The sequence below is a fragment of the Papio anubis genome, chromosome 10 (genome assembly GCF_008728515.1).
Source record: "Papio anubis isolate 15944 chromosome 10, Panubis1.0, whole genome shotgun sequence".
Classification (NCBI taxonomy): Eukaryota; Metazoa; Chordata; class Mammalia; order Primates; family Cercopithecidae; genus Papio; species Papio anubis.
In genome coordinates this window covers 84,017,415-84,029,003 of record NC_044985.1, presented here as the reverse complement: position 1 = coordinate 84,029,003, position 11,589 = coordinate 84,017,415, and the positions used below count along the sequence as shown (strand labels likewise).

The 11,589-nt window shown below is 37.7% G+C and overlaps 1 protein-coding gene and 1 long non-coding RNA gene across 15 annotated transcripts in view; one reads left to right on the top strand and one right to left on the bottom strand.

The window, feature by feature from the left end:
- The window catches only part of SPATS2L (spermatogenesis associated serine rich 2 like), a 179,031-nt gene that overhangs the window by 60,793 nt on the left and 106,649 nt on the right, over window positions 1-11,589 (bottom strand). For all 14 annotated transcript variants that reach the window (XM_017946759.3, XM_017946755.3, XM_017946766.3 and 11 more), the window contains one exon: window positions 9,581-9,630. In XM_017946759.3, the coding sequence (XP_017802248.1) occupies window positions 9,581-9,630 (50 nt within the window). The remainder of the gene's footprint in view (window positions 1-9,580; window positions 9,631-11,589) is intronic.
- LOC108581384 overlaps window positions 1-11,589 on the top strand; it is an 82,663-nt gene that overhangs the window by 59,914 nt on the left and 11,160 nt on the right. The window contains exon 4 of the long non-coding RNA XR_001893521.3: window positions 8,068-8,177. This is a non-coding gene — a long non-coding RNA (uncharacterized LOC108581384). The remainder of the gene's footprint in view (window positions 1-8,067; window positions 8,178-11,589) is intronic.

Here is an 11,589-nt window from a genome sequence, read left to right as displayed (position 1 = left end):
TTTGTATTATATTTCAACCTAGATATTGACATTAACACAACAAAGACACAAAAGATTTTCATCACCCCACAGATTCTTCATATTGCTCTTTTTTATCCACATCCAATTCCCTTCCCTTATCTCTCCCTGAACATGGCTAACCACTAATCTGTTCTCCTTTTCTACAGTTTTCTCATTTTAACTATGTTATATCAGTGAAATCAAACAGTATATAATCTTTTGAGACGGTCTTTTTTTTTTTTTTTCACTCAGCATAATTGCATGGAAATTCATTCAAGTTGTTGTAGGTATCAATTGTTTGCTTTTTTTGTTGATGAATAGCATCTGATGATGTGGCTTACCACAGTTTAAAAATTCACCCATTGAAGGATATCAGGGTTGTTTCCAGGTTTTGGCTATTACAAATAAAGCTGTTATGACCATTTATATACAGGTTTTTGAGTGAGCATAAGTTCATTTTTTTTCTTCTATCAATATAAATATCCAGCAGCACAATTGCTAGGCTCTGTACTTATTTCATGTAATTTTTTTTTTTTTTTAAGAAATGGCTTAATTATTTTTTCTGAATATGATGCATTGACCTTATCACCAGCATTGTATGAGTTTTCCAGTTCCTCTCTATCCCCTCCAGAATTTGATATTATCACCAGTTTTAAATGTTTACCCATTATACCTTATTGTGACTTTAATTTGCATTTCCCAAATGGCTAATGAAGATTAATACTTTACATGTGCTTATTGTCATCTGCATACCTTCTTCAGTGAAATCTCCATTGCTATTTTGATTGTTTTAATTGAATTGCATTTGTTTTAGTGTTCTTGTTGAGTTTTGAGAATTCCTGATATATATTCCAGATACTGATCCTTTGTCATGTATGTGTTTGCAAATATTTTCTCTCAGTCTATGGTATGTCTTTTCATCCTTGTAATAGGGTTATTTTCAGAGAAAAAAATGGTTACTTTACATAAGGTTATTAATTTTCCTTTTAATAATAATGCTTTTGATGTCATGTCTAACATGACTTTGCTTAGCATTAATATCAAATGTGTTCTAAAAGTTTTATAGTTTGAATTTTGCACTTATTTCCATGAACCTGTTGAGTAGGTTTTCATGTGAGGTGTGAGCTTCAGTCCGGGCTCATTTTTCACTTTCCTATGGGTGTCTAGTTGTGCCAACAGCATTTGTCTGAAAGGCAACCCATATGTTAACTGCATTTGCATCATTGTCAAAAATCAATTTGACATATATGTATAGGTCTGTTCCAGGCCTCCCTAACTGATCAAGTGCCTTTTTTATATTTGTGGAAATAACTTTGTCCTCAGGTCAGTGAGCTTAGTCTGTAGAGACTGAGGACCTTGGTTTGAGGAAGCTTTCCTCCTGAGACCATTTTATCTTAGCAGAGCAGAAAGCGAGCGATATGAGACAAAATTAATTTAATCAATTTTATTCGATGTTTTCTTTTTTATACATTATCTTTCTTTAGCTCAAGTTCAGCTGTTATTCTCCACCAAGCCTACCCTGAGTGGGAAGACAGGCAGTCAGCTTCCTACCTAAGTTATTGGACTTGCCAAAGGGTAATTATTATCTTAAGACTACAAGCTTACTGAGTGTACGTCTATTGATCTACACTTCGTGGTCAGTGCCTACTGAAGCAGGATATTTCCCTGACCCCTTCATGGGACTCATGACAGGGGTGCCTACTTATTTGAGTAGTGCCTCAACTACTCAAGGGAGGGAGCTTGCGAGCAAACAAGGTGACAACTGGAGTGCAGGAGCGCTAGAACCCGCCGCTTCAGCACTGGCAGGTGCTAACCGCCACACCCCCCGGCAGCCACTCGGACCTCCTGTGCTCCACCCCTCGCGTGCTAGAGCGTATGGGTGACAGGGTGCAGGAGCCAGGACGAGCACTTTTGGGAGCCGACAGGAGCAAACTGCGTGCAGGCACAGAGGCAGCTTCTGGGGGTAGGGGTTTCCCATGAACCCCAAAGCCCAAGAGAGAGTGTTTCAGTGCTCTTTTATCTCTGCCATCCATGAGCAGCTAAAGTGTTAACAGCTCACTGGGCCCTCTGCCTTTTCGTGTGAAGTGGCTGCCTTCCGCCAGCGAGGGTGAAGGGCAAGTGTGGCTGAGTCACACTTGAACACTTGTCCAGTGTCTATGAGAATTGAGGTTGCTCAAACGAACTGAAGCATGGTAAATGTGGGGAATTTTATTTCCCACATGATGAAGGTGGCTCTCAGCGGGAAGGGGAGCTGAAAAGGGTACAGGGTAGGAAGGTCATCTTTCCCTGAAATCTGGCCAGCTCCAGCCAGATTCTTCTCTGAAGTTATGCAGTCAAGTTGTGCCTTAAAAGTCAAGCCCCTTCTCTCTGACATCCAGCTTCTTCTCCTCTCTCTGCCAGCTGAGTCTGAGGTTTTTCTAGAAACAGTATGGGGTGGGGTGGGGCCCTGGATGGTTTTGGAAAAGGCAATGTTGGAGCAGGAAAACAGGGATGGAAGTTCTCGCTTTGGGCCACAGTTTCAGGCGTGAGAGTGGGGTTTTGTCTGAGACCCGCCCTTTTCTGCCTAGAATTTATCTGTCTCCTGTCTCTGCCACTACCTCAGGGACACCTTGGCAAGGCTTTGTTTCCCATCCACATTTCTGTGGTAGTTAGTCCCAAAGAGTATTGGATCTGGACGCAGTGTTTGCTCTGAGGCAGTCCTTAAACTTCAGTTTTGCTTTCCTTGCTCTTTGCTGATCTCCGAACTTACTTTATTTAGTCCTTGGCAAATATTGGCACTTTCTCTAGAGGTCAACAATGCATTTAATCTTAAGTTTATGATAGAATATTTAGTATTTCTGGAGTTTTGTAGCAGGAAATATTACCAATGATTTCCTCTACCTAACTGTCAGATTCAGTACTTCTAGAATTTTAAAAAATCTTTTGTTGACAATTTGTACGAGGGTCTTTATTTTGCTGACTAAAATTATTAAATATTTTTAGCATGCCCAGATAGACTAAGACATAATTAAACGGCATCTTCCACAACTTATAGCTATTTGTTATTTTGTTGGAGAGTAATTTGGTTAATCATTTTATTGTCTTCTTTGCTGTATCATATTTTTCTCTCATGACTTATGGTTATTCTTCTGGTAATGATTTCATATGGCCTTGCTGTTATGTTGACTACAACATTCTACACGTCAGTACTTCAGAATTGATATTTGACCATGTCTGACGAAACTTCCTGTTGGAGCAAATTCTCACCACCTGTCTCAGTTCTATGGAAAGTCTCTAGTATGAGTGAAAAATTTGATTTGAAATAAACTAATTGATTTGAAATAAATCAAAATTGATTTGAAATAAACTAAGAAATTTATACCTCACATGCATGATACATTGTTGTTTGTTGCCTCAAAACCTATTACATTTTGGTATTTTAATTAATCTACACAAAAGTTTTCTGCTGTCATTCAGCAAATTCCAGCCCCCAGTGCCAGAGATGTCGAGTCATCATGCTGAAGTGTAGATTTCATATCTCTAGATTTAACAAGCACTGCGGGAGATTCTGATGCAGGTCTTCTCAGGTTCATTCCCTAAGAAATATTGCCAATATCAAACCTCCAGGAAGTTACTTATAACTTGCCACAAAATGCAGATTCACCATGGAAACTCCTCTGTACATAACTACTTGAATGAAGGGACCCTCAAGGTTTTATAAACAGGGTCATGTTTCTTTAGGAGCAGTTATCCGCCAGCACCAGCCTGTTTGGAAGTGTGTTTCATCACCCCAGGACTACCAAAGACAGATCCTAGCCTCCATAAAAATAATCCAGCTGGTCTAGGGGAGAGAAAATCCAATTTGTCTCTTCATAGGAAGCCCCCCGCCCCTCTCCAAAAAAAAAGGGTTAAGAGAAAGGGACCTTTCTAGCGTTATTTTACTATCCACAATTTAGGAAATTCACTTAACTGTTACAAGTTGGTCATTGCCCTACTTGTAAAATGAGATATGAAAATGACCTAAATCCTAGGTTGCTAGAGAGGTTTAAGTTAGGTAACACTTATAAGCATTTATGAAGTACAGAGTTTTTAGTTCGTTACACAGGAGATAACCCCCAAACATTAGCTAATAGGATGGCACCACTCAAGTAATGTTACCCATAATGGAAATGGAGATTTTAAATCCATTTCTCAACTTTCTAATTAACTCTCTCTTTAATGTCTTGGTTAATTTGTCAGCTGCCTCAGAGGTAGATGGCTGCCTAAATGGGTGCACTTTGTTTCAGAACTGAATGCTTTCTGGGAAGTCCCTGAAAACCTTTGAAGGTCTTCTCTGACAACAGAGAATTTTTCTTCAGGAGAACCATAAACATCTCTGATGTCTTTCTCAGTAGGAATTGGAAGGCCTTTAAACCTGGTAACCACAAAGGATCTCATATGTAGCTTCCATGTCTGGTCTTCTGAACCAACATAGGGAACTAAAATAATTCACCAAACTGCAACTTTGGGTAATATTGCCAGAAAAAGGAAAGGTGAAGAAAAATATTTATTTCAGTGTTCGAAACAATCTGAGGCCTACCCTAGGCTCTTGATTTCCCCAAATGTCATCTAGGTGATCATCAATAAGGTAACTCATGTCTTGTTGGACAGAATAGCTAAGTGGTAAAAACAGAAACAAACAAACAACAATGACCAAAAAAAAAACCCAACTAATTCAGCACCTATAACTTACAAGACACAATTATCAACTCACAACTAGTCCTGGCCAATTTATGGTACCGACTGTTGACCCCATCCTGTATCAACGTTTTACAACTTGACTTATCACAACATAATAAAATGTATATAATTAATATGTACAATTTGATGAATATTAATATATGTGTAAACCTATAATACTATCACCGCAATAAAGATAATAAATATTCCTTTCACTCCCAAAAGTTTTCTCCCTCTCCTCTGCATTTCCTCCTTACCTGCCCCCACCCAACTTCTACTCTGAAACAACCATTGCTACGCCTTTTGTCACTATAGAATATTTTGTTTTTAAAGAAATTTTGTATAAATGAAAATACATAGTAGAGACCCCATTTTCTGGTCTACCCTTTTTTTTTTTTGACACAGAGCCTTGCTCTGTCATCCAGGTTGGAGTGCAATGGCACCATCTCGGCTCACCGCAACCTCCGCCTCCCAGGTGCAAGCAATTCTCCCACCTCAGCCTACCAGGTAGCTGGGATTACAGGCACATGCCACCGCACTTGGCTAATTTTTGTATTTTTAGTAGAGATGTGGTTTCACCATGTTGGCCAGACTGGTCTTGAACTCCTGACCTTAAGTAATCAGCCCGCCTCAGCCTCTCAAAATGTTGGGATTACAGGCGTGAGTCACTGCGCCTGGCCTGATCTACCTTTCTTTCACTTACTGTTTACCTTATTTTCATACTCATGTATGGTTTTTGCATCTATCAATAATTTGCTGTTTATTCCAGTATACTATACTGTGATGCTTATGGTCCTTTTATTTACCATACACTTTATTATACCCTATTTGTTTATCTATTTGCCTGTTATTGAACAATTAATTTGTTGAACGTATTTGACTCTTAAAAATGTAGCTGTTGTGAGTTCATGTACTAGTTGTTCTCTGCTCATACACTTTCATTTCTCTTGGATTTCTCCTATGAGTGGAATGTCACGGTTATATGGTAGATATATGTTTAACTTTTTAACAAGTCATCAAACCCTTTGCAACAGTGGTTCTACCATTTCGTGTAGACTAGTTCAAGTTGTCCTATATTCTTAGCAACCCTTGCTATGCCCAAAGTTTTAAATCTAATCATTCTAGTAGGTGTGTAGTTGAAGACCACTTGGTTTTATTTCACAGTTTCTTAATAATGAATGATGTTTAAAAAAAAATTTTTTTTGAGACAGGGTCTTGCTCTTTCACCCTGGCTGAAGTGCAGTGGCAGGATCATGGCTGAGGTGCAGTCTCAACCTCCTTGGGCTCAGGTGGTCCATCCACCTCAACCTCCCAAGTAGCTGGGACCAGAGACATGCACCACCATGCTTGGCTAATTTTTTTTTTTTTTTTTGTAGAGAAAGAGTCTCATAATGTTGCCCAGGCTGGTCTTGAACTCCTGGACTCAAGTAATCCCCAAACTTCGGCCTGCCAAAGTGTTAGGATTACAGGAGTGAGCCACCACACCCAGCCTGAACATCTTTTAATGGGCTTTGTTGCCATCTATATATTTTGCTTCGTGAAATGTCCATTCAACTGTTTCCTTTTTTTGTGAATTGGGTGATTTCACTTTGCATTTTTGAGATATATGTGTTTCTAATATGTTCTAGATAAAGAGTCTTATCTGGATATATATGTTAAAAATATTTTCTCACAAACTGTGCTTACCTTTTCACTTTTTTGACTGTGTCTTTTGACAAATTCAATTTCTCTATGTTGTTCCACTTGTGTTTCATTACATTTTGGCCCATATGTGTAATCTTTGAATAGTCAAATGTCACTAATTTTTTCCCTTAGTTTCTTTTTAGTATGTTTCTGCTCTTGAATTTAGTCTGTAATGCATTTTGATTGAAAAACAAGGTTTTTTTGGATATACATTGTCGCAGCGGGATTTGTTGATAAAAATATAATTTTACATATTAAATTCCCTTGTCATCTTTGTTGAAAATCAATTGGAAGTCTGTGTTGGCGTCTATTTCTGAATTCTTTATTCTGTTCCGTTGATCAGCATGACTATCTGTATAACAAAACCATACTGTCATGCTTACTGTACCTTTACAATAAGTGTTAAAATATGGTAGCGCATGCTCCTCATCATTGTTATTTATCGAAGTTGTTTTGGATATTTTTGGTCCCTTTTTATATATATAATGTTATTATCTGCTTGTCTATATAAAAAATGCACACTGAGATTTTAGTTGGCCTCACTTTGAAATTATAGATCAATTTGAGGAAAATTAAGAAATCTTGAAGGTATTAAACACTTTAATCCATGAGTATAGTTTATTTTTCAATCTATTAAATTAAAAAATAATCCAGCAATGCATTTCAGCTTTTAATAAAACTGAAATTTTGTTGTCAAATTTATCCCAAAGTAATTCATATTTTTATGACACTGTAAATTATTTTCTTTTACAATTATTTTCTAAAATTTCATTGTTAATAGATAGAAATATATGGATTTGTTATATCTACCTAATTTCCTGTAAACATGCTGAATATGTTTATTAATAGCATTTTTTCCTAGACAGCATAGGATTTGTTACATACACAATCATATATCTTTTAAAACTAAAGCAATTTCTTACTTTTTTTTTTTTTTTTTTTTTTGAGACGGAGTTTCGCTCTGTCGCCCAGGCTGGAGTGCAGTGGCCGGATCTCAGCTCACTGCAAGCTCTGCCTCCCGGGTTTACGCCATTCTCCTGCCTCAGCCTCCCGAGTAGCTGGGACTACAGGCGCCCGCCACCTCACCCAGCTAGTTTTTTTTTTGTATTTTTTTTAGTAGAGACAGGGTTTCACCGGGTTAGCCAGGATGGTCTCGATCTCCTGACCTCGTGATCCGCCCGTCTCGGCCTCCCAAAGTGCTGGGATGCAGCTATTTTTAAAAATTTTTTGTAGATACAGGGTCTCCCTATGTTGCTCAGGCTGGTCTCGAACTTCTGGGCTCAAGTGATTCTCCTGCTTCTGCCTCCCAAAGTGCTGAGATTACAGGCATGAGCCACTGCGCCCTGCCATCCCATGAATATTTCAGCTGGAGCAGACAACAGCTTCAAGGTAATGCCAAACTGATATAAGTCCCCCTTTTCCTGTGAGAAAGCCCCTGGACCTCTCGGCTGCTAGCTGAATAGCATTACAAGGCTTCATTTTATTTCCTTTGAAATAACACCACCCTGCATTTTATACAACTGAAATTGTTTAGACCCCCCGATATCACAAGAGTCTAAAATACAGAGTTTTACTATATCTCTCTTAAAATGTTCTAATGGTGAATACCTAAGAATATCAAGAAAATTAAGAAGATGTTGTTCCTAATTATGTTATATGCTTGACTTGATGTTGCTTTGTACCCAGTTGATATTCAGTGTACTCAACAAACAGTATGGTACCAGCCCCGCCAATCGGAACAGACGCCTGAACCATAAGAACGACCCTGTCCCACCTGCTGAATGAGTGAGTGCCAGGTGAGCATCAGCCTGGCTTTGTTCTTCAACACATTTACAAAAGAAGAAGAAACTGTTTCCTCTTCTCAGTTCTCCTCCCTGTTCTCTTTTCCTTTCGAACCACAATCATGCCCCAGTAAGTGCTTTCCTAGGTGAGAGGTGTGTGTCCCAGGGTCAAGGCAAGGCCAGTGGCACTTATTCCCACAAAACACCCACAGCAGCTTCTGGCTCTCAAGCCTCACATCTACTTGGCTGGGAGACCATTTTCCTTTTCAACCTCCGGGAGGGAGACTCAGTAATGAGTTGGGTCTGCAGCTGCTATCTGCTCTTTTTTTCACATCAGAAAAATCTAATACCCAAACCACACATTTGAAATTTTTCTATGTAAGTCTAAATACTGCCTTTCAATCACTTGCAAATCATGTTCATCTCACACAGAGGCCTGGGAAGCTATGATTAAAGATTAAGCAGAGATTGTCAAAGATGGTGGCATACAAAGGTTAAAAAAAAAACTCACAATTTTCCTATTCTACATGAAACCAGGAGGAGAAAAACAGAAAGGATGATTCCTGTAATTTCAGTAATCTTCAGGTTTTATGAAAGTAATACTGTGTTATTGTTTGTTCAGAACCTGTTTTGCAGGCCTGTGATCTTCCCCCATGGGGAAGGGTAGACTGGCGTACGATATCCTGGGAAAACCGAAACACAAGGCCTTGCTGTGTCATAGCGGGAATGAGTGGAACAGTTACTTTGAAAGGAGCGGCACACTTTTGCTAGTGTGTATGCACAGATGCATCTCACGAGCTCCCAGAAATCCCAGGCCCTTTGTGACTTGACAAGAAAGCATACCAATTTGAATGGGACACAGTAAAATCCCCTTCCCTTTGTTCTCAAAGAGCAGTACACCAGTGTTCAAGAAGGTCCCTTACTTATTATGGTTCTAAGGCACTTTCTTTTCTTCTTCTTTTATTAATGATCTACCTTAGAATTCAGCCAAAAAAGCATCTCAGGGCAGCCTTGGACAGTTTCTTTCAGGTGGAAAAACATGCGAAAATATATTTAGAGTTTTCAAGTATCTTTAAAATACTCCTTAATTTTTTTCTTTGTGCTACAGGATACGTTCAGGCAAGTTAATGTTTTGAATCCTTTGAATTCTCCAGCTGGGCTCCCCTTTATACTTAAAAAAGAGAACAACTCTGGGACTTCTTAAGCACACCTGGTTGTTAAAAACACTGAGCAGAAAATTAGGGCATTACTAGTGAGAGTATCTGGTAATTTACGAGAGTCATGAATTTGGAAGCTTTCTGGGTGTATATATTAACATATTTGAAAGAAGCCAAAAACTGGAAACCTTGTTAAAATGATAACAACCATGAAGGTTTTGATTGAAGACGTTACCAATTTACAATCAATATTAATCTTACCTTCTTTTTTCCTGTCATATTCCATTCTTTTAGAACTTGAATTGCACTGCCTAGATAAAGACAAAGAATCTTCAACAAATATTCACATCATAAAACACCACACAAAATTCATCTCTGCCTTTCCATCTTGGTAGCAGCTTTTTTTTTTTTTTTCTTTTTGGCTTTTTCATTTGTTTTGATACATCCTATCTTAATAAAAATGCCAGTTTCATTTTTTATTTCCCAGATTTTCATTTAATTCACTGTATGATCTTGGTTTTATCAAAATATTAAGCCTTACTACATGAAGCTTACTTTTTTATCATTATATTGTCTTAGGGAAAATGAAATATATCTTGAGAATTTTCTAGCAGCTTTGTTGCCACAGGTAGAATTAAAATTATTCTGTTTGATATATGAATAAAAATACCTATAATCTTCTGAACCAAATATGGGATTCTGAATATTATTAACAATGTGAATTGCAGCTTTCTATTTGGCTACTTCTTCTCTTTTTCTGTCCCTATTCATATGTTCACATCTTGCAGGGGGATGAGGAAGACATATTATAATGATATTAGTTTCTCTGGAGTTAGCATGGATAGAGATGGGATGTGGTCTTTACAAGACTTCTACCTTGAAACCAAAAAAAGTTCATTAAGTGAAAAGTTGGGCCCCAGGTTCTATCCATCCCATTCACATATGTAGGTAGAACTGCACTGACTCAGAGAAGATACCTAATTAAATTATATTCAAATTATATTAAATTATATATAAATTAAATGCCTAATTAAATTACAAGACATTAAAAAAATGTTTTATCGCTGGCCAGCTGCAACCCATGTTTCCACATAGTCGAACAAAGTTGATTCATTCATTCCAATTGTGCTGAAGGTAGTTTCAATAACAAGTTATTGGTAATGAGGACATCAGTTGTTTTCAGATAAATAGGCACAGTATTTCTAAAACAGAGTAGCTCTTTTAAGTGTATTCTTTTAACAATTTTAAGCATTCTCTAAATATACTAATAGCTCTAATCTAAATATACTAATAGCTCTCTACAAGGAGTATGTTGGCTAAACAAAGATAAATTTCAGGCTGGTCTTTATAATATTATATTTCAAATTAGTAGGCTCCCAATTATTGAGTCTACTGTCACTGTCAGATAAGCAGAAGGCCACATGGCTTTGACTAATGTTTAGACAGGCTAATTATTCCTATCTATTTAAAGTTTCCAACTCAATGCCGCTCTTAGACTTGTCTGAGTTGCACGTACTTGAAATAATAAGACTGCGCCTAAAAGTAAGCTATAATTCAGCCTTTTCATTAACTGGGTTGGTCTTCCTCTAATTTGTCCAGAGAATTAATGTTTCACAGCATTTTCCTTTTGAAGAAATTTAGAAAGTCCCTTTCGTTAGGTTTCTTGGTAAGTCTTGGTTAATAATAATTAGGGCAGTTCTTACTTAGAGCTATGCTTCAGTTTTCTAAATAAAACTAAAATTTTAAAATGCTAAATACTGTTCATTTTAATCAGAAGGTGGTGTTGAGTTGTTTACTGTTTTCACAACTGCCATATTCAATTAGTCCTCTAATTGTCATGTTTTGATATACATTCTATTTGTAATTTGGACAATGAGCTTTAGGGACTAATTTTGAAGAAGAAATAGCCATATTTACAGAGGATTTTGAAACTGTTATTATTAAATTTTAATTATACTGAAACGGCTTCGAGTTTTTCAGCCACTCAGAGTGCTTTCTGTATGCCTCATAAATGACTCCTAACAAATATTTTTGACTGTCAGTTGTTTGGCTTTTTTTTTTTTTTTTTTTTTTTTTTTTTTTGAGACAAGGTCTCACACCGTTGCCCGGGCTGGAGTGCAGTGGTGTAAATATGGCTCACTGCAGCCTGGGTCCAGCCAATCCTCCTGCCTCAGCCTCCAGAGTAGCTGGGACTACAGGCATGTGTCACCACTCTAGACTAACTAAAAAAAAATTGTACAGACAGTGTCTCACCATGTTGTCCAGGCTGG